Source organism: Orycteropus afer, unplaced genomic scaffold, assembly GCF_000298275.1.
Source record: "Orycteropus afer afer isolate SDZICR_OR568_19922 unplaced genomic scaffold, OryAfe1.0 scaffold00082, whole genome shotgun sequence".
Classification (NCBI taxonomy): domain Eukaryota; kingdom Metazoa; phylum Chordata; class Mammalia; order Tubulidentata; family Orycteropodidae; genus Orycteropus; species Orycteropus afer.
The window spans coordinates 6789343-6812422 of record NW_006921669.1 but is presented as its reverse complement, the minus strand read 5'-3'; the positions used below and the strand labels follow the sequence as shown (position 1 = coordinate 6812422).

At 40.1% G+C, this 23080-nt stretch overlaps 1 protein-coding gene across 1 annotated transcript in view; it reads right to left on the bottom strand.

Moving 5' to 3' along the window:
* Positions 1-23080, bottom strand: part of VTI1A (vesicle transport through interaction with t-SNAREs 1A) — a 440444-nt gene that overhangs the window by 177632 nt on the left and 239732 nt on the right. Inside the window, exons 7-8 of the mRNA XM_042781041.1 lie at positions 9779-9849; positions 8608-8669 (exon numbers count right to left, since the gene is read on the bottom strand). Coding sequence (XP_042636975.1) covers positions 8608-8669; positions 9779-9849 — 133 coding nt within the window. The remainder of the gene's footprint in view (positions 1-8607; positions 8670-9778; positions 9850-23080) is intronic.

The window sequence follows — 23080 nt, the reverse complement described above, 5'->3', positions numbered from 1 at the left end:
GAGTTCATTATCATTAACTCTTAATTACATTTATAAAAATTACAAGGAAATCTAGGGGTGGAAAACGAAAATTATAGAACAACAATTTTAAACCAATCAACCTAAAATAACTGTTAATTAACATTGAAATATCAGTCTTTGCTCCCAGGCTTTCTATACTCATGACAATAATGGTGATGATCATACCTAATATTTCAACGTTTACTGGACCCTTATTATGTCCCAGGCACTTTTGTAGATGCTTTAAGTACAAAATCGAATGAGGTATTGGGGGAGTCTGCAATGAAACAAATTCCTTACCTGTTTAAGTAAGTGTTTAAGAGCAAAGATGTCACTTTGAAGACTGAGGTACACCTGACCCAAGGCTTGGTATGTTCAAAAGCCTCATATGGATGTGACAGCTGGACAGTGAATAACAAAGACTGCAGAAGAAGTGATGCATTTGAATTGTGGTGTTGGCAAAGAATATCGAGTATACCCTGGACCACTAGAAGAATGAACAAATCTGTCTTGGAGGCAGTACAGCCCGATTACTCCTTAGAAATGAAAACAGCCAGACTTCATTTCTCATACTTCAGTCATGTTGTGAGAAGGGACCAGTCGCTAGAGAAGAGCATCATGCTGGGTAAAGCCGAGGGTAAGTGAGAAAGGGGAGGCCCCACAATGGGATGGACTGCACAGTGCCGTGAGGACGGGCTCAAGCATGGCAACCACTCTGAGGATGGCGCAGGACTGGGCAGTGTTCTGTTCTGTTGTGCACAGGGTCACTATGAGTCAGAACCATCTTGATGGCAACCAAGAACAGTAACAATGAATCCTGTTAAACCCTGGAGGCAAAGGACGTTATAGATGCTCCTGCTGCATGTTGTTGTTGTTTTGTTAGTTCTAGTTAATTCCTCCCAATGTGTACTAAAAAAATAAAAGAATTCTAAAGGACTCTTTAAAAATATACTCACTTGGGACTCCTTTAGTACTCAGCAGCTTGTGTGTGTCCATGGAGCCAACAGAGAGCCTTCTGGCCCATGCTAAACAGTGGGACCTGGTAGGGTTTGCTCACTGCTTCCAAGAACAATCATCTGACCGTTCAGAGTGACTATCTATCTGCAAGGATAGTGACTCTTCTAGAAGAGGGTAAACAGTGATCCTGGAGTTAGACCACATATACCTGGAATATATATATAAACACACATACATACGGAGTCAGCTTACATATACCTGGGTGGTGGTTAACAACAGTTCCTTCCTGTCTTAAAATGGAGGGAATAATATCTGCCTTACAAAAGCCATCAGGAATATTAAATAACATAAACTACACTATGCTGAAGGAGTTCTTGTGACGTAGTGGATAAGGCATTTGCTGCTAACCAGAAGGTTGGTGGTTCAAACCCATGACTTGGAATCAACTTGATGGCAGTGGGTTTGTTTTTTTTTTTTTTTTTAAAAATACCAGATGCTTAGAATAGTGTTTGATATCTAGGAGGAGTCTGTGAGTGGATAAGTAGCAGTTTTTTTTGTTATGAAAGTTAAGTGCAGTATAAGGTTCTGAAAATTCCAGCTTTCTCAGACCAGTAAAATGGGGGGAGGGTGCAGTGGGTGGGTGGAGTGGGAAACTGACGTCTAACTGGCATCATGTAGTTATTTCCAAGTATTTACTTTTCCAATTGCCATAACAATTGGCTATTTCCAGGAAATTGTTTACTAGCACAAGTATTTCACAGAAGAAATGTAATTATAATAGAGACAATATAATGATAACTGTTAGTATAATAAAGAGCTCACCCGTTTGTCCTTACCTTCTCATGTCATCATTAACTGAACCGAACTCATTGCTGTTGAGTAGGTACCGACTCATAGTGACCCCTCTTGGGGTTTCTGAGGCAGTATCTCTGTGGAAGTAGACTGCCCAGTCTTCCTTCCGCATGTTATCACTGTTGTTGTTGTTGTTTGCCATCGAGTTGGACCTGACTCATAGCGATCCCTCCTTGGGTTTCCGAGACAGTATCACTACAGAAGTAGATTGCCCCATCTTCCTTCCAAGGAGTGGCTGGTGGGTTTGAACCTCCAGCCTTCTGGTTAGCAGTCAAGTGCCTTAGGCACTACGCTACCAGAGTAAAAACTGGCTCTGATCTGTCGACTGTCATCTGGGAATCTTGTGTGTATTGTGCTCAAAAGAGCATGCCCAGTTCATATCCTACTTCGGGTCTTTTCTGTGATGTGAGTCCACACAGTTGACTTAATCCACCAACATTTTCAAATCATCCACCAACATTTTCAGCATCTCAGGTTTCTTGGGAAGGTACTATCTCAGTAGTAGTACATGTAACTGCCTGGCAGGGACCCGTATGTATAACTGTGTGCATCTGAAGAAATGGGCTTCACCCAACCAATCCCACCACCAGAGTCCACTGGGGACATAAGTGTCCCACAGCTGTATCAAAATTCATATCACCTCCAGAAAAATGTTTCCTTTTGATTTCAGCATGCCTTTCATTACTGAAAACATATGGTATCAACAGGAAACTCAAAGCAGAAAATTATTTGATCATGAAAGGGTTAACTCCACCAAGCAAAATTCTCCTCCTCTGTCAAATGGGGATAATGATGCTTCCTTCACAGAGCTGTTAAGGGTTCAATCAGATAATGTGTGCTACCTAAAGCCCAGGGCTTAATCAGTGCAGTTGCTATAGTTATCACAGATATATAACTTTAGATGCTGAATTCAGGTGTCTGACACATGACCTGAATCTATATTTGAAGGCACAAGAAAGTTATTAAAGAGAAACATATAAAAGGAAGTCCAAAATTGTTCTTTAATTTGGTAAAATCACCCCCTATGTCAGCCTACAAGAGGTCACAGGACAAAGGCAACGAGTTTAGTATACCGTGATAAATTTACTCACCCCACAAGGACCAAAATTTCAAGGAACGCTTCCTCTTGGCAGAGCATTACTCTAGCTCAGATCCTAAACTTGCTAAGTCCAAAGAATCTGCAGCAAATTCTATCAGTTTATTGTGAACACCTGATGCAAAGCTGAAGCACATCTTAGGGGCTGAGATTCTGCTGCCCTGATTTCAGGTGGGGGCCCGAGCACAGTGAACTTCATCAGTAAAAGAGGCCAAAGCCAGGAATGAGATAAACAGACAAGAGCGAAAACGTGAAACCAATCACCGTGAAAGAAGATACTTTTCACGGCATAAAAACTGAGAGTAAATTGTCAAGGTCACGTTCCTCACGAATATGAAGAATTCCCTGCTGTTGAATTTTCTGACATTGTAATAAGAACAATTAAAATAAAACTTTCACCCAAAGTACAGTAATTTTTTTTTAAAGAACAATTAAAATACAGTGTTTCCTGGGCAAAATAATGAGAAGGAAAAAAAAATTAAAGAAACTTAAGAACATTTATAACATGGCATACTTCTTTACAAATAATTCTATTTATTCAAAAAAGGACATTTTTGTATAGCTTACAGATCTCACATTGGTACTTCTAGCATATTTACCCTTAAGAGAGGAGCCCTGTTAGTGCAGGGTTTAAATCACTCAGTTGCTAATGGAAAGGTAGGCAGTTCAAACCCACCAGCCTCCTGCATGGCATACAGACGAAGCAGCCTCCTCCCACTAAGATTATAGCCTTGGAAACCCTATAGGGTAGGTCTACGCTATCCTACAGGGTCACTATGAGTCAGAATCAACTCAAAAGCAACGCGTTTGGTTTTGTTTGGTATCAGGAATCACTCTGACAGTACCTTTAAGTTTTCCAGATGTTTTACCTATTATGATACCAAAGCAACAAGACCATCTTTAAAATGTAAACTGTGACAGCAATGCTAGGCAGCAATGCATCCTCAGACTGAGAAGTAGTGCCAACAAAAACAGAAGGATTAAATAGTAATATATGGTGACTGCTTCTTTTATATTGTAGCTCAGTTACAAAACACCTCCCAGGAGCTGAATACTAACTACATTACTATACCACATGCATCATGGAGGAATAAACAAAATTCACTTATTTAAAGGAACCATTCCGATTTGTGTGTGTGTCTGGAAATGGGGCAAATATAGTTAGTGTGGGGAGAAAGAGAATTATTTGATACTGAGATCTCACAGAAAAAAATATCATTCCAAATGTTATAGACACTATTTGTATTTGTAAGCGTTTTGCCAAGACAGACAGCAAAGGAGCCAACACACAGGTGTAACTTCTCCTCCAAGTGCATGTCAACAGGGCGCTCAGCGTATAACTGCTACATTCCTGAGGAAGCACTCAAGTATTGTTAGAAACAAACATACTATTTCTGATAAATCATTAACTCTCTAGAGTTAAACAGAAACAGGATCATGATTTCTGTTGTCTCCTAAGGATCTTGAAAAACGACATTTTTATATTTTCATCATTGATTGCCAGCACTGTTTGATCTTATAAGACCTCCTAGTCAGATGCATCGGGAAAACACAGAGGCACATGCATATATACGAAGAGTCACACTGAGGCCTCTCAGTGTACCTGTGACATGCTAAGCCAACCAACTATTAGAATTAAATCTTGTGAAAGTCATTGAAAGAATCCATTTCTGTGGCCCCAGTCACCATGGGAATGGCCATTTGTTTCATGGCTATTTTCATTATTATCTAAAAATGACTTTATTTAAAACTCTACCTATAGGGCCAGGAAATAAACGGTTTGCCCCTAGGTAGCTCTTCATCTTATGTCAAGACAGAGGAAAAATTACTTTCCGGAAAACCAGCTCTATCTGTATTCTGATGTCAGGTTTTAGTACTACAATTTTGAAGGGACCGATTGTCTCCTTTCTTTTGTTTGGAAATATTGTATAGTTACATGACGAATCTCTTTTTTTCTTTCGTTAAAACAGTTTCTGTCTCACTAAGATACATCTCAGTGTTTGCCACACACTTTAGTTCTATTCAAAACTTGCGTGTATTATGATTTGATAAACCACCTTTAGTTCCCTCATTTTTCAAATGACTTATTTCATAACTATTTAAATCATGTCATATTCGATTGGCTTATTTGTTTTCCTGGTGCCCTTTTTAATAATCAACAAGGATTAGTTGGAGCTGCAGAATCCTCAGTAGCTCGAGAATCAGGTACTTTTGAGAAGCTCCAGAGCACCTTATGTGCACACGTGCTCTCTTTGGACTGAAGGCGTCTGAAGACAAGGATCACACTGACTCACCTGACGATCCCCAAGAAGGCCTGGTCTGCAGGAAGCACATATATACGGAAGAAATGAATTAGCAGAAGGAAGGGAGGGAGGAAAGGAGAGACAGAAAAACAAGGAAGAAAAAGGAAGGGAGGAAAGAAATAGTTTGACCTCATCTGAAGTTAATACAAAGCTTAAAGAGTATGAGAGGGAGGTGATCATCCAGGGGCTGCGGGATTTTATGCGCATCAGAACGGAATCGACAGCAATGGGTTTGATCTGGGACTTTATAAACTTAAGGACTGAGGAGTACTCATTTTTCTGTCCCCATCTGCTTGTGTTTGGTCTCACAGATGACCAACTGGATATAAGTACAGACTTTGACACCAACATTGACTTCACCTGTCTTCACAAGGGACTAATCACTGTAAGTAAAATGTCCATGCCATTTCTGTTCATTTTAAAAATTGAATGATTTCAGTTAAAAAAACTAAAAGCCATCAGGACCCTTCTTTTAAATAAAATATTTCCTTGGTTGGGATGTTTTAGAATAGTTAACTATCTAATTATCAGTCACACAAAATTCTCCAAGTGATAATAATGTTACATTGTATGCAGGTAAGTACCTACAGTGCACAAAAAGGACATTCACTTCTTTGATACATTCCTGAAGGTGACAGATGAGCACATCGTCCAATTATAACCTTCCTGAAATTAGAAGCACCTGTTGACACACAACACAACTATGCTGCTTTGTGACAAGAGTGAAAGAACGGGGCTTAGTCTGCTGAACTACAACCCGGAGGAGGCTGCCATTTGAGCGGAAGGAACGCGACAGAGGAAGCAAAACCAGAGCATTTAATAAAAGACTTGGGTAAATAAATCCCGGTTCCATTTATCTGGAGATGGCTTTTCCAGGAAATAACCAAAAATAATGAAGTAAGGAGGCAGGGCAAATGTTTTCACCTTTTCCTGAGCCCCAAATAATACTGTATGCCACGTGGGATGGTAATGAGAAACTCAAACAAAACCAGCATCTGCACTGGACTCCAAAAGGTCCCTTTAGGTATCAGCAATGATTACAAGTAGCTGAGTACGCTGGGGGCTACCCCGGTCCCAGGTGTGCCTAGTCAAAACAATGCCATCCATGTGCACAGGTGGACTTAAGAGTTTCCTCGGCTCAGACTTAGCAAGGTGATGTCCCTCTGGGGCTTTGTATTTCTGTCCCTACTCTAGACACACCCCAAAAGGAGATGAGTCAGTGATTGACTGAAGTTGCCTACAAAGGACCCCAAGTAGAGCTCACCAGAGTAATTTCATCTGTAGGCTTACGAACAACCGTTAGTATGATTTTCCTACAGAAAGTCCAGTCAGAGGCTGGAGATGGTGTTTGTGCTTCCTTTTCTCTAAACGACTTGCAAATTTATTCAAACACAATACGAGGAGCTGCTTTATTTCTTGAAACAACTGTCTGCAGTGTCCTGTACAAAAGGGTGAGCTATATCAAGCAGAAACATGGACAGAAATACATTGGTTTAGAAACTCATAAATCCTGATTTGAATCTGCCAACCTGAAAGACACGTAGAGCCCGAATAAACTATTTTTCCCAAATGCTACATCTGATTAAGCCATACCATTAAATGACAGCTGAACTTTAACATTAATATGATATTATTTAAATAACCGCATGATTTTTTTACACTAAAAATGATGAATGATTCCTGGACAGCTCAAATGACATAAAGCAGGAGGACTCTTTAATGAGATTTGACAAAATGGAGACATATGCAGAATATTTGTTACAGCTCACGTCGCTGGGGCCCTCCCAGGGAAGCGGTAGAGGGTTTTTTTCCTTTTTTATTGTCTATAGGCACTGAAGCATTCCTGGCCATTGCCACTTCCTTCTCTGTGGATTTCAGTTTTTCTAAGGTCATTTATACACTACTCTTAATCAGAGAATTGGGTGGTTTACGGTTCTGAGCTGGGACTGCACGTCCAGGAAATGAGGGGGCCATGTGGATGAGGTCACTCTTTGCTGGAGGAGTGTCCTGGCAACTTGAGACTTGAGGCTGACCAGGCTGACAGAGAAATCACATTAGCCTTGAAGACTAAAGGACTGAACACGTGATTGGTTCTTATGCAGGAAAACGCTTAAACACAGCAAACTCACACTTTCAGCAAATCATCGTTTATAGATACATGATCAGAGAAGACTTTTCTATTGTACCAACTACAAGGAAAATTCCAATTAAGCTATTCCAGAGGCCATTCCCAAGGAGCTCTGGTGGGACGGTGGTTAAAGGCAGTTGGCTGCAACCCAAAAGGCCAGTGGTTCGAACCCACCAGACGAGGCGCGCTGCTCCTGTAGAGATTTACCAAACCAAGACTAACGCCACTGTCATCAAGTCAATTCTCATAGCAACTCCCATTGGGTTTCTGAAGTGGTAAATCTTTACAAAAGTAGATCGCCCATCTTCTTCTGTGGAGTGCTGGTGGGTTTGAACCGCTGCCCTTCTGGTTAGCAGCCAAACGTCTTATCCACTACACCACCAGAGCAGCCTTGGAAATCCAACGGGGCAGTTCTACTCTGTCCTATAGGGTTACTATGAGTCAGAATCGCTCGATGGCACTGAGTTTGTCTTTTGTTTTAGAGCCATTCTCAAAATTCCTCATTCACTTTTTTACCCACTGCTCGAATCTGAAGGCCATGCTTGATAATACTTTTACTTGGTAGATTCAGAATGTAAAATAACTCCACATTGAATATACTTAAGCAGAAAATAGCTCCAATTTTCAGAACAATAAAAAATAGACTATGGACTATTAGCTACACTCATTTTCTTATTCTCTCTTACCCTCTAGAATATTTTCCACAAAGTTTGGTTACACATATAAAACACGGACATTTGTTTGCTAGCACATGTGAATTCCATTCAGAAAACACAGAAATTTTCAAAATCACCTTTAAGTATGCATAACACAGAAACAGTTCTACAAACCCCATCTCTTGAAAAAGAAAATAAAAACAAAGACTCAGAGAGCAAACCCGAGAGTAAGCGTATTCCTGAAACGGCAGGCCCGCATTCCCCCTCCAGGAAGGAGGCCATGGAAACAGAAAATAAAACCAGCTTGTTCCTGCCAGGGGGCCTTCCTCAGGCTATGAAAAACTACTTCCTGTTTAACCCTAATTTTTCCCATTTTTTTCCCCCATAGCTTGAGGTAACCCCCCAGGTCAAACCTTCTCTCTAATCTGGTTTACTCAGTATGCATCCCTGTCCAAACGAGAGTTAGCATCAGGGCTGTGCCGTTTGCAAAGGCTCTTGACACAGGGTACCAAGTGCAGAAGCTCACATGTCTGTAAAACGCCCAGCTGCCATGAGATGAAAACCGAGCTCAACGCAGAGTAAAAGAGAGGAAGACGGGTCCCTACCTGCTCTTACCTTCGTAGCATCCCCGTCAGAATCCTGGAACTCCTCCCCAAGTTAGCATCTGTTTCCCGAAGCTATGAAGAGAAAAGCAGGGTCAAAACAAAACAAAACAAAACAAAACTGGACGCAATCCAATTATTTTTAAAGAGCTCTAGCTGAGCAAAATATTCTTTCATTATAGAAAATACAAATACTATAAGTGCTTAGATACATGAAAATAAATATATGTTGACACCTACACAAACTCCGAACATTCTTATATTCAGAAAGTTACATGTGATAGATAATCCCAGGACATTTAAACTGAATACTTGGATGGGATATAAAAGCAAACATGTCACAGGCTGATGAAGTTTAATATACATCTGGTAGTTAATCTCCAATTTATGAATGTGCAAAGTTCTGAGAATATAAACAGAAATGAAATGAATGGAAGGAGACATCAATATTTTCACAGCTTTTGCTCTAAAAGATTGACATACTCAAATACCTCCCTCCACAATCTTTGAAGCTACAAAGCTAAATAAAATATCCATCTGAGGGAATTCCAGGGTGGAATAAAGGGGTTCTTTTTTCCCCATCTTATTCCCTTTCTTTTTCTCTCCCCAGACTCTACATTCCTCTTCTATCCTACCCATTTTGGCACATATTTATACCACCTAGTTGTTACTGACTATTCATGTCTCAGAAGCCCTGGTGGCACAGTGGTTAAAGCATTTGGCTGTTATATGAAAGGCTGGTGGTTCGAACCAGCTGTTCCATGTAAGAAAGATGTGGCTTCCACATCTTTACAGTCTTGGAAGCCCTATTGGACAGTTCTATTCTGTCCTCAGGGTCACTATGAGTCGGAATCAACTTGATGGCAACGCGTTTGGCTTGTGAATATTCATGTCCCACCACCACCACCACCACCAGTTGCGACTGAGTGGATTCTGCCTCATAGCAGCTCCACGTGCGCAGAATAGAACCGCATTACACAGGGTTTTCAACGGAACTTTCAGAAGCAGACAGGTCTTTCTTTCAAGGAGCCACGGGGTGGGTGGGTAGGTTTGAACCACCAACATTTAGATTAGTAGACAAGTGGTTAATTGTACCACCCAGGGAATCTGTTAATGTCCCTAAGACCCTTTATGTCTTGCCTTTTACTAACGTTTTGAAAAGAAGGTACCACTTTTCAACTTACTCGTTCACGTGCTCGCTGTATCTTTTCTCTGTCATGACTGAGGTTTTCCAGCATCTCCTGGCCAATTTGCTCTAAGGAAAAGCAAATTTGAATAAGCAAAGGCAACTTTGGTGCATGTGAGAATAACCTTCACAAGTATCAACAAACAATGGGCGCAGAATTAATGTTAAAGATGTGTACATTAAACACAAGAGACACATTTTAATTCATATATTGAAACAATATAAACAACTATTACTGTGCCTGATAATATCTTAAATATGACTGTTGTTGTTATGTGCCATCGAGTCAAACCTGACTCATAGTGACCCCTCCTTGGGTTTCCGAGGCAGTATCACTACGGAAGTAGGATTGCCCAACCTTCCTTCAGAGGAGTGGCTGGTGGGTTTGAACCGCCAGCCGTCTGGTTAGCAGGCAAGTGTCTTAGCCACTATGCTACCAGAGCTCCCTAAATATGACTAGGGGGTGATTTATAATTTGGCCTATAGGATATGACCATCCTGGCAATAAAGATTTGGATAAAGAGGTGATACGATTTGCACAAAGCCACCCCCAGAAAATTATCAGCAAAGATGCAGGAGAGCTTGTGTCCAATGATACTTCTATGGTTTATCATCATGGAGCTTCTTAGCCTTTGTTTTTTACAGATTATAAATAATATTGATAACCCTACCATCTTTACTTCATTGTGGTACAGTTTTGCATATGGAAGTCAATCTCCATTTAGAAAAATATCGATTTTAATGTATTCACCCTGCACAGGTAAACTTCTCAACTACTGGACTTTATTAGTAGTGGAACTGTCTCCAGACTGTTATTCTCTAAAGGCTAGTGCTTGTGGCGCATGCTATCGGCAACTGGGATGCTTGAGTCAGGGTGAGCTACACTCCCTAACAAACAGGCGAGGAAAGCTCAAGCTGGAAACAGCATTTTCACCCCAGAATTTCGAAACACTGATAGTGTTGTTGGTTGCCGTTGAGATCCCACGCGCCGCAGAGTAGAACTGTGCTGCTCAGGCTTTAAGACTGTGACTTTTCAAAAGCAGATTGCAGGCTTGGCTCCTGAGGCACCGCTGGGTGGGTGTGAACTGCCAATGTTTCGGCTGGTAGTCAAGTGCCAAGGAGCCCTGGCAATGCAATGGTTAAGCACGTGGCTGCTAACCCAAAGGCCGGCAGTTCAAAGTCACCCAGCAGCTCTGTGAGGGACCTGGTGGTCTGCTCCTGTAAAGATTACAGCCGAGAAAACCCTGTGGGGCAGTTCCACTCTGTCACATGGGGCCACTATGCAATGGAACTGACTCCACGGCACCCACAAGTTGAGTGCTTAGCCATTTGTGCCCCCCAGGGACGCCTCCAGACACTTATTGAAAAACAAACAAACAAAAGTCCTCACACTGCTATCAAGTAGATTCCAACTCACAGCAACCCCTACTGGGTTTCTAAGGCTGTAAATCTCTGTGGAAGTAGATTATCTCATTTTCTTCCTGCTAAGCACCTGGTGGGTTTGAACTGCTGACCTTCTGGTTAGCAGCCAAATGTCTTACCCACTATGCCACCAGAGCTCCTATACTAGGATTAAAAAGTCATCCTGCTGAGTGAGTTCCAGTGAGGATTCCCCTGCCATGGTGTGATCTCATTTGGTTGGCATTGCTCAGGCTTTCCTCTGACTACAGGCCCTTTTACAAAACAGTAGGTGTATTCCAACCTGACAACTATTCAGCTACCTGGGAGAAATTTTTTCAGACTCATTCTCTATCACCTGAGAGGGGCTTTATTCTACAATAGGAGAATACCAATCTGCCTCTCTTGCAGTCTTGGCACTCTGGACCTTATTCTATATCTTTATCCCCCATCTTACATTGTATCTTTATCCATAATCCCTAACAATTCTCTCTGGCTTATAAACTTATTGAAAAATTCAACAAGCATCTATTATAAGAGCAAAGAATATAATTAAGCCATTAAAAATTTACTGTTCTGGTTATTTGGCTCACATGCACAATGCTGAGTTTTCAAAGGGACATCTTATAAACTGCAGAGAAGTGCTTACATCATACTGAAAGCTTAGGCTCTGAACTCACGCCTGAGCCTGAATCCCAGTTGCAGCATTTACTAGCCATGTGGCTTTGTAGAAGTTTCTTCACTCTGTGGTGTCTCAGTTTCTTTATTTTTAAAATGCTATGAGCTCTGGTGGCGTAGTGCCCCAGGCATATGACTGCTAATCAGAAGGCTGGTGGTTCAAACCCACCAGCCACTCCTTGGAAGGAAGACTGGGCAATCTACGTCTGTAGTGATACCGCCTCAGAAACTCAATGAGGGGTCACTGTGAGTTGGATCAGACTCGATGGCAGTGATTTTTTTTTTTTTTTTTAATGGTTAAATAAGACAGCTCCACTAAAATGTTTAGCACAGGGACTGGCCTATAGCAACAATAATAAGCATTTGTGGAATGATGATAATCGATTTAAAATGATGAGTGAACAATTATTTATAACCTCAATCCCCTCATAATCTACGTCTGTCTTGAACTGCAATTTTCTGCATCTGAAAAACAGGATAAAATATCAGTCCTACCTTCCTCATAAAACTGTTGTCATCACTAAGATGCTCTTGTTGTTGTGAGGTGCCGCTGAGTCATCTGACTCATAGTGACCCCACGCACAACAGAACGAAACACTCCCGGTCCCGTGCCAGCCTCACGATCCCTGCCATACTTGAGCCCATTGTTGTAGCCACTGTGTCAATCCATCTTGTTGAGGGCCTTCCCCTTTTTTGTTGGCACCCCACTTTACCAAGCATGATATCCTTCTGCAGGGAATAGTCCCTTTCATGACCAAAGTAGGTGAGATGAAGTCTGGTCATTCTTGCTTCCAAGGAGCATTCAAGCTGCACTTCTTCCAGGACAGATCTGTTAATCCTGTTAGCAGTCAATGGTACTCTTAGCATTCTTTGCCAGCACCACAACTCAAAAGCATCAACTCTTCTTTGGTCTTCCTTATTCACTGTCTAGCTTTCACATGCATGTGAGGTGATTGAAAATACCATGGCTTGGGTTAGGCACATCTTGGTCTTCAAGGAAACATCTTTGCTCGTCAGCACTTGAAAGAGATCTTTTGCAGCTGATTTGCCCAATGCAATACGTTGTCTGATGTCTTGACTGCTGCTTCTGCTGGTGTCAGTTGTAGAACCAAGTAATATGAAGTCTTTGACAACTTCAGTCTTTTCCCATTTATTGTGATGCTGCTTATTGGATGCTGCTATGAAGATTTTTGTTTTCTTTATATTAAGTTGTAATCCATACTGCAGACTGCAGTCTTCAGTCTTCATCAGTAAGTGCTCAAGTCATCCTCACTTTCAGCAAGCAAAGTTGTGTCATATGCATATCGCAGGTTGTTAATGCTTCTTCCTCCAATCCTGATGCCATGTTGTTCTTCATATAATCCAGCTTCTCAGATTATTTGCTCAGCATACAGATTGAATGAGTATGGTGAAAAGACACAACCCTGACACATTCCCTTCCTGATTTTAAACCATGCAGTATCTCCTTGTTCTGTTTTAACAACAGACTCCTGGTCTATGTACAGGCTCCTCATGAGCACGATTAAGTGTTCTGGAATTTCCATTCTTCTCAATGTTATCCATAATTTGTCATGATCCACACAATCAAATGCTTTTGCATAGTCAATAAAACACAAGTAAACATCTTTCTGGTATTCTTTGCTTTTCAGCCAAGATCCATCTGACATCAGCAATGATATCCCTCGTTCCATGTCCTCTTCTGAATCTAGCTTGCATTTCTGGAAGTTCTCTGTCAATATACTGCTGCAACCATTTTTGAATTATCTTCAGTAAAACTTTACTTGCATGTGATGTTAATGATACTGTTTGATAATTTTCACACTGTGTGGGATCATCTTTCTTTGGAATGGGTACAAATATGGATCTCTTCCAGTCACTTGCCCAGGTAGCTGTCTTCCAAATCTCTTGGCAAAGCTGAGTGGGTGCCTCCAGTAGGCATCCATTTGTTGAAACATCTCAGTAAGGTATTGTGTCAATACCTGGAAGCTTGTTTTTTGCCAATTCCTTCAGCGGAGCTTTGACTTCCTCCTTCAATACCATTGGTTCTTTATCATATGCCACCTCCTGAAATGGATGAACATCTACCAATTCTTTTTGGTACAGTAACTGTACTAAAACTATTGCTTCCATCTTCTTTTGATGTTTCTTGCATCATTCAATATATTGGCCATAGAATCTTTCAATATTGCTACTTGAGGCTTAAATTTTTTCTTCAGTTCTTTCAGCTTGAGAAATGCCGAGTGTGTTCTTCCCTTTTGGTATTCTAGCTCCAGGTCTCTGCAAGTTTCATTATAATAACTGACTTTGTCTTTTTGAGCTGCTCTTTGAAATTTTCTGCTTAGCTCTTTTATCTTGTCATTTCTTCCATTTGCTTTAGCTACTCTCCAGTCAAGGGCAAGTTTCAGAGTCTCTTCTAATATCCATTTTGGTCTTTTCTTCCTTTCCTGTTTTTTTTTAATGATCTTTTTATTTTCTTCATGGATGATATTCTTGATGTCATCCCATAATTCCTCTGGTTTTCAGTCACTGGTGTTCAATGGATCAAATCTATTCTTTAGATGGTTTCTAAATTCAGAAGGCATATAATCAAGGTCATACGTTGGCTCTTGTGGACTTGTTTTAACTGTCTTCAACTTCAAGTTGAACTTGCATATGAGCAGTTGATGGTCTGCTCCACAGTCAGCTCCAGGCCTTATTTTGGCTGATGACACTGAGCTTCTCACCTCTTGCCACAGATGTAGTCAATCTGATTCCTGTGTAGTCCATCTGGTGAAGTCCATGTGTATAACCACCATTTGTGTTGTTGAAAAAAGGTATTTGCAATGAATAAGTCATCGATCTTGCAAAATTCTGTATGCGATCTCCAGCAACATTTCTATTACCAAGGCCATATTTTCCAATTACTGGTGATTCTTCTTTGTTTCCAATTTTTGCATTCTAATCACCAGTGATAATCAACACATCTTGATTGCAGTTCGGTCAATTGCAGACTGCAGAAGTTTGGTAGAAATCTTCAATTTCCTCATCTTTGGCTTTGGTGGTTGGTGAGTAAATTTGAATAGTAGTAGTATTAACTGGTCTTCCTTGTAGGCCTATGGATATTATCCCATTACTGACAGCATTGTACTTCAGGATAGATCTTGAAACATTCTTTGTCATGATGAATGCCACACCATTCCTCTTCAACTTGTCATTCCCAGCACAGCAGACCATATGGTTGTCTGATTCAAAATGTCCAAAACTAGTCCATTTCAGGTCATTAATGCCTAGGATATCAATCTTTATGAATTCCATTTCATTTTTGACAAATTCCAATTTTCCTAAATTCATACTTTGTACATTCCATGTTCCAATTATTAATGGATGTTTGCAGCTGTTTCTTCTCATTTTGAGTCATGCCACATCAGCAAACAGAGGTCCCAAAAGCTTTACTCTATCCACATCATTAAGGTCAGCTTTACTGTGAGGAGACAGCTCTTCCTCAGTCATATCTTGAGTGCGCTCCGACCTGAGGGCCTCATCTTCTGGCACTATATTGGATAATGTTTCGGGGCTATTCACAAAGTTTTCTAGTAATATATCAGACAATGTTTCATGGCTATTCATAAGGTTTTCACTGGACAATTGTTTGAGAAGTGGATGGCCTCTTCCTTCTTCTGAGTCTGGAAGCTCTGCTGGCACCTGTCCACCCTGGGTATCCCTGCTGGCATTTGAAACACTAGTGGGATAGCCTCCCCTCACAGCAACATGCAAGTCACCACAGTATGACAAGTATGACAAACTGACAGACAAGTTCATATCCCTTAGTTGTTCCAGACTGCTCCACTTGCTTCCTGGTCTCCCTTAGCTGTTCCAAACTGTTCCACTTGCTTCCTGGTCTCCCTTAGCTGTTCCAAACCACCACTGGCTCGCTTGCTAGACTCCCTCAGCTGTTCCAAACTGCCACTGGCTTGCATGCTAGTCTCCCTTAGGCTTTCAATGAGATAGCCTAAGTAAAAAGGTTTTGAAAGCTGTACCATACAAATGCATACCATTTTTTGGTACACAAGAATCAATGCATTCAAAAAATAATTACTGAGTTGCTACTGTGTCAGGTATAAATGCTGGGCATATGGCAGTAAACAAGAGCAGGTCCTTGCACAGAAAGAACTTCCCTGCCATTAGTGAAGTGTTAGCAGGTAAAGAGCAAATGTTACAGTAGAATTTTCATCTCACAGCACATCCGAAAGTGTACTGAATATTCCTTTTATGATAGAAAAATCCAAATCATAAACAATGCTGAAATACACTAAAATAAATACATTTTTTGATACCTATACAAACTCTGAAACGTGTTTCCCAGTATAATACCTTCTCTTACATTTACTTTAGCATTTATTATTCACTCCATACAATATTCCATTGAGATAATATTGGATAAGCTAGTGATACCACCTCAGAAACCCAAGGAGGGGTCACTAGGAGTCGGGTCCGACTCGATGGCACATAACAACAACAACAACATGTGGCTCCCAGTGAAAGCGCATAAGAGTGGAAGATGATACTGTGAATACAGGAGGAAATAATCCAAGTTTAACATTTTCCCCTTTTTTGCATAACAACTACCATGCTTGGTTTTGTCACACTATTAGTGCACACTAAATTCCGTTAATAATCATTTCATAATGTAGTAATTCTAGGTCATTTTTTAAGTGAAAACTCTAATATACATAAATACCATCATTACTGTAATTATATCAGCAAAAATAATATTTAGATGACATTTTCTCTCATCATAATTGGAAGTACTGTAATATCCAATTGTCAAAAATACATCTATCTGAAAAGAACAGGAAGTAGCTTGAATTTGTCACCAGCATAATATTCCCAACAAGTATTTGTGAAAGGAACAAGCAAGGAAGAACTGATTTAGAGTGCAAATGGAGACGTGAACAGTTTGCTGACCTATTAAATTCTCAAAACACACTGGAAAGTGGTAACAGATCCATGACACTGGTTTACCCTGGGGCGGGGGAACCTCTGCTCTGAAAGGATCTATCATCTGATACAGAAGACATCATGAGCAATAGGTAAAGAGCTTGGGTCTTTTCAAGGGTCATAACCCCCTCCTTGAATCTCTCTGCCTCCTAGGGAATATCTCAGCCTCCAAATGACTAACCCCATGTGGCAAAAGAAGAAATACTGGCAAGAGAGCACACATCCTAGTCTTAAACCCAAAATACCATACATTTCTTGGAAACAGAATTCTTATTTCAATGCTAACTTGCTGCCTTTCAATTTTAATACCCCAAAAAAGAAAGTTCCAGGCCAAATATATTAGAAATGCTAACCCTTATAGAATGAAACAAGACAAAAAAACTAATGCAAAGAAAATTATGTATGGTTTTTTCATTATGTGTTCCCTCTCCCTCCAATCAAACCAAAACAAAACAACAAAGTAGAGATTTTTAAAAAACAGCATACAATATATACTTGGTCCTAATAATAGACAATTATGAACTATTGCATTAAAAGTTGGTACCATTATTAGGGTTATTTCTCTTGAGTAATTTACCTGAAGATGGCAGCAAGAACCCAAAGCACTAATAGAGAGAGTGTGTGCGCTAAACCAGTGGCAAAGGCGGTCCACTGAGTCTACAATGGCTAGTTCTTGAAACTTACATAATGTCTCTAGAAAGAGAAAGAAAATACTGCTTCTACTGACATAGTTTGACAAGTCATAAATTTCATAAAAACTGCACTTGTTGACCGAGAGGATCTTCTTGAGATTAAGAAACAATGGGAACGATAAAAGAAACTCAGGATTGATGCTGTATGCTGGAATTCTTCATGTCAGCAGGAGCATAATAAATGGATTCCTGAGAGGAAGAGTTCCTTCCTGCACTGTTTCTCTCCTTTCCACAGGGTCCCTGGGAATCGTCTTGAGAGTACAGCACCGGTGCTTATAAAATGAGCTTTTGTTTTCACAACTACCCAGAATCCATCATATCTTCGACCCAGAGCCCTTTTCGTAAGGGCTAAACTTGCAAAAGGGGTTTTCCCTAACATTTCTTCTCCATTTTCAGTATTTTGAGGGTCTATAAAATAGGCATTCAACACTTTCCCGCCCTATAAGGAACTGAGAAGGAATCAAGGAATTACAAATCTAGCAAGATACTTGCTGAAGGTCTGGCCTCGCATTCCAAAAGACAAGAAGCAGTATCACTGAAAGCACCATTTCTCTCACTTCATAAGGAGACATGGGCAATTAACTGAAGTCCATCATAAGAGCAACATGAATGAACCTCTTTTTAAATAAGTGTTGGACCTACATTTTTGAGATTTGTTGCTGTTATGTGCCTTCAAGTTGGACCTGACGCATAGCGACCCCTCCTTGGGTTTCCAAGGTGGTATCACTACAGAAGTAGATTGCCCAGCCTTCCTTTTGAGGAGTAACTGGTGGGTTTGAACTGCCAGCCTTCTGGTTAGCAGTCAAGTGCCTTAAAACATTTTCTATAAGAAGGTAAACTACAAAAGCTCATACATGTAAGCTGAAAGAGCAGGGGCTGCCAATCTAATTCACCAGAAAATGACCTATTCATTACATTCAAAATATGAAAACAAAATTTTAGCCTTGATGCTACAAACAGTGATTTGTGCACTCATCAGAACATGCTGATTATTCCTCAGCACAATTTTGACTTTCTTTTGGCAAACTTTGTTAAGGATGTAGATTTTAACAAATCATTTAAAAAAATAAAGACAGTCAGTTGAGTCTTCTTTAAAAAACTAAATTCAATGCAATCCCAATCCAGATCCCAGCAACATTCTTTCAGAATATGGAAAAAACCAATCACTAATTTTATAGGGAAAAGAAAGACCCCTTGGATAAGCAAAGCATTATTGAAGAAGAATAAAGTAGGAGGTCTCACACTCCTGGATCTCAAACCTACTATACAGCCACAGTAGTCGAAACAGCCTGGTATTGGTACAATGAAAGACACATAGACCAATGGATAGAGTTGAGAACCCAGAAATAGATCCATTGACCTATGGTCAGCTGGTTTTTGACAAAGGGCTGAAATCAATTACATGGGGAAGAGATGGTCTCTTTAACAGATGATGCTGGCAAAACTGTATATCCATTTGCAGAAAAATGAAACAAGATCCGTACCTCACATCATACACAAAAACTAACTCCAGATGGATCAAAGACTTAAATGTAAAATCTAAAACTATAAGTTCCTCAAGGGAAAACTAGGCACAAATTTAGGGGCCCTAATTTATGGCACAAATAGACTGTCAAGCATAACCCAAAATGCACAAACAGCCGAAGATAAAGTAGATGAATGGGACCTTTTAAAAATTAAATTTTTATGTGCTTCAAAAGACTTCTCCAAAAGAGTCAAAAGAGAACCTACAGATTGGGTAAAAATATTCAGCAACAACATATGTGACAGGGGACTTATCTCTAAAATTTATAGAAAACTCCAACAGCTCAACAACAAAAAGACAAACAATTCAATCCAAAAATGGGCAGAAGACATAAATAAACACTTCACCAAAAAGGATATTCAGGTGGCCAACAAACACATGAAGAAACGTTCATGATCATTAGCCATTAGGGAGATGTAAATCAAAACAACAAGATACCATCTTGCCTCAGCTCTAGTACCAAGTTCAACAAGACAGAAAATAACAAACGCTGGTGAGGATGTGGAGATTGGGATTCTCATACACTGCTGGTGGGAATGTCAAATGATAGAACCACTGTGGAAAGCAGTATGGTGATTCCTTAAAAAGTTGGAATTAGAAATACCATTTGATCCAGGTATCCCATAATTAGGTATATATCCTAAAGAAGTGAGAGCCAGAACAAGAACAGATATATGCACACCCATGTTCATTGCAGCACTATTTTCAATAGCCAAAAGATGGAAACAACTTAGGTGTTCATCAACAGAAAAACAGATAAGCAAACTATGGTACACACACACAATGGAATACTATGCAACACTAAAGAATAATGTAAAATCTGCAAAACACCACATGAACTTGGACAGCATTATGCTAAGTGAAGTAAGTCAATCACAGAAGGATAAATACCGTATTAGTTCATTACTTTAAAAAGTCAAGGAAAGGTTTATATATGGAAAAAAACTTTCTTTGTTGGTTATGAGGGGTAGGAGGGGAGAGGGGGGAACATGGAAAACATAATAAAAATAAAACAAAATAAAAAGAACAAAAAAGGAGCAATGACTCTGATGGAAGGGAGCTAATCACAGGTGAATTCGATCTAATTAGTGATGTAGCCCAACAGCAGGTCAAATTAACTTCTTGAGGAATCTGATCAGCCCCTTATCCTAAATACCCAACAAAAGAAACAGCTTCCAAGGAAAACAACCCAAATGGTGTATTTTAGATCTCATTGTTCTTTTTAATCCATTGTTGAGAATATTATAATAATGACAAGACATCCCCAGAATCAAGGGAAAAAAAAAAAAAAAAAACAGTCAATGGAAATTGGTTAGGTCATTTGTTGGAGTAAGTAAAGATTTAAAAAAAACTAATATTACTGTTCAAAACTTTATAGGAAAACATGAACATAATGTGTGAATTGTTGTTGTTATTGTTATGTGCTGTCGAGTCGGACCTGACTCATAGTGACCCCTTCCTTGGGTTTCCAAGGATAGATAGAGTATTTCAGGAAAGAAATGGAAACTCTAAGAAGGAGAATGAGAAATCTAGAATGGAAAAATACAGTATCTGCCATCAATTCATTGGATAGAACAAGATCCTTCACTGTGAAAGAAAAGAGTACTGAACTCGAAGACAGGCTAATAAAGATTATTCAAACAAAAGGTGAGGGGAAAGTTTGGAAAAAAATCAAATGAACAGAGCATCAATAATCTATCAGATAATAATCAATAGCTTTACATTCATGTACTTGTTCCCAGAAAACAGATTCCTAAGACAAAGAATGGGATGGAAAAAGTAACTGAAGAAATAGTCAAAAAACATTTCCAAATGTGCTCAAAGAAAATATGAACCCACCTACCAAAGAAGCTCAACACACTCTGAGCGAGATAAATGTAAGGACGACCACACTTGGTCAGATCAGAATCAAATTTATGAAAACTAAGGATACATTTAAAACACTTAAAAGCAGCCAAAGGAAAAAACAGACACACAGGTGAACAATGATAAGAATGATGGTGACTTCTCACCAGGAACTGACAGGATGAACCTAGAATTCCACATCCAGTGAGAATGTGCTTCCAAAATAAAGACAAAAGAAAGACGTTTTTAGGTAAATAAGAGCTGAGAGAATTAGTAGCCAGTCAATTGAAGCTACAAAATAGGTTAAAAGAAATTCTTCAGGGTAATAGACAGAAAGGTAGATCTACAAAAATGAATAATAAGCATCAGAAATGGTAAATCTCTGAGTAAATACAGGTAACAATTTCATTTTCTCTTTTCTTACACTCCATAAAAACAACTGACTGGTTAAAGCAACATGGTAACAGCATATATAAAAGCAAGTATGACAAGCATAGCACAAAGGACAGAGGGGAGGTACACAGAGTCTGGAATGGCTCTCAAGTTATATGTTGAGTCTGGTCTGTTGTTAGTTACCACTGAGTATGGCCCATGGCAGCCCCATGGGTGCAGAGTGAAACTACTCCCCAGGCTTTCGGAGGCTGTGGCCTTTAGGAACCAGATCACAAGCCTGTCTTCCCAGGTGCCTGCGGGTGGGTTCAAAATGCCAACCTTTTGGCTAATAATAGTCAAGTGTTTAACCACTGGCGCCACCCAGGGGCCCTATATGTGAAGTAGCATACCATTTGTTGTTGTTATGTGTCGTCGAGTCAAACCCGACTCATAGCGACCCCTCCTTGGGTTTCCGAGGCAGTATCACTACGGAAGTAGGATTGCCCAACCTTCCTCCTGAGGAGTGGCTGGTGGGTTTGAACCGCCAGCCGTCTGGTTAGCAGGCAAGAGCATACCATTTAGTCAAGGTAAAAACTAAAAAAACTCACTGCTGTCGGGTCAATCCTGACTCACAGTGATCCCTTCTTGGGTCTCCAAGGCAGTATCTCGACGGAAGTAGATTGCCCAGTCTTCCTTCGGCATAGTGGCTGGCGAGTTTGAACCACACTCTGAATGTGGTTAGCAGTCACATGCCTTAGGCACTACGCCAGGACTGTAATCCCTAGAGCTTCTCTGTCCAATACAGTACTCATTAGCCATATGGGGCTATTTAAATTTAAATTGATTAAAACAAAATAAAAATTCAGTTCCTCGGTAGCACTAGACACGTTTCAGTGATCAATAGCCACAAGTGGCTTGTGGTTGCATATTGAGAGTGCAGACACAGAACTAGCTCTACAATGATTTGCAAAGTTCTCCTTGTCTTTAAGACACATGTATAAGAAATGAATATTCACTTGGGATTTATCCAGGCAAAACACTTCCCTTCTTCAGGCCTGGACTGGATGACCTCTCGTGCTCCTTGGGCTGTAAAATACTAGAACTCAATGACTCCAAAAGCTTAATGGTGCTTTTCCTTCTAGAATATTTAAGCAAATCAGAACCCAAAGGCCGAATTAGACTCACAGACATTCTCATCCCCTGGCCTGAGATGAAGTAGCAGACACCCTGAATGGGCAAAAACTGTCAAAATACATTCCAACACAGGACAGTGTTAAAAACAAACAACAAGACAAAAAACAAGGACAAAACCAAAAAAACAACTAAACAGAACCTAAATGCTTTCAGATAGGCCATATACTCTCCAGTTTGCTGAAGTATCCAACAATGGACAGCTTTAAACAGTGGTCTGTTTGGCCCTTCAGGACATTCGCATTTATTACATATAATAAAATATTTACAAGCACTTTGACGACGGCATTATTACGGAAAATTATACATTCACACGAACTGAAGTTAAACTTATACTTTCTTAGGAGAAAGCCAGCCAAAGAGCGTGCAGGACCTAGGATTTTTCAGAACAATCAGAATATAACATGACCTCCTGAGCAGTGGAGTGTGTATTCTATTTTGCTTTAAGATGATCAAATCTATCATTAAGCAATTAAAAAAATCATCACTGCCACTTTCATTGAAGTCATAGTAGCAGAACCTCCCCTTAGTTACCTGGTTTGCTGCAGATAATTAACAAACACTATTCCCAGAGCCCTCAGACATCAGTCAATGAAGCTGTGCTACCAGTAATGATGCTTTG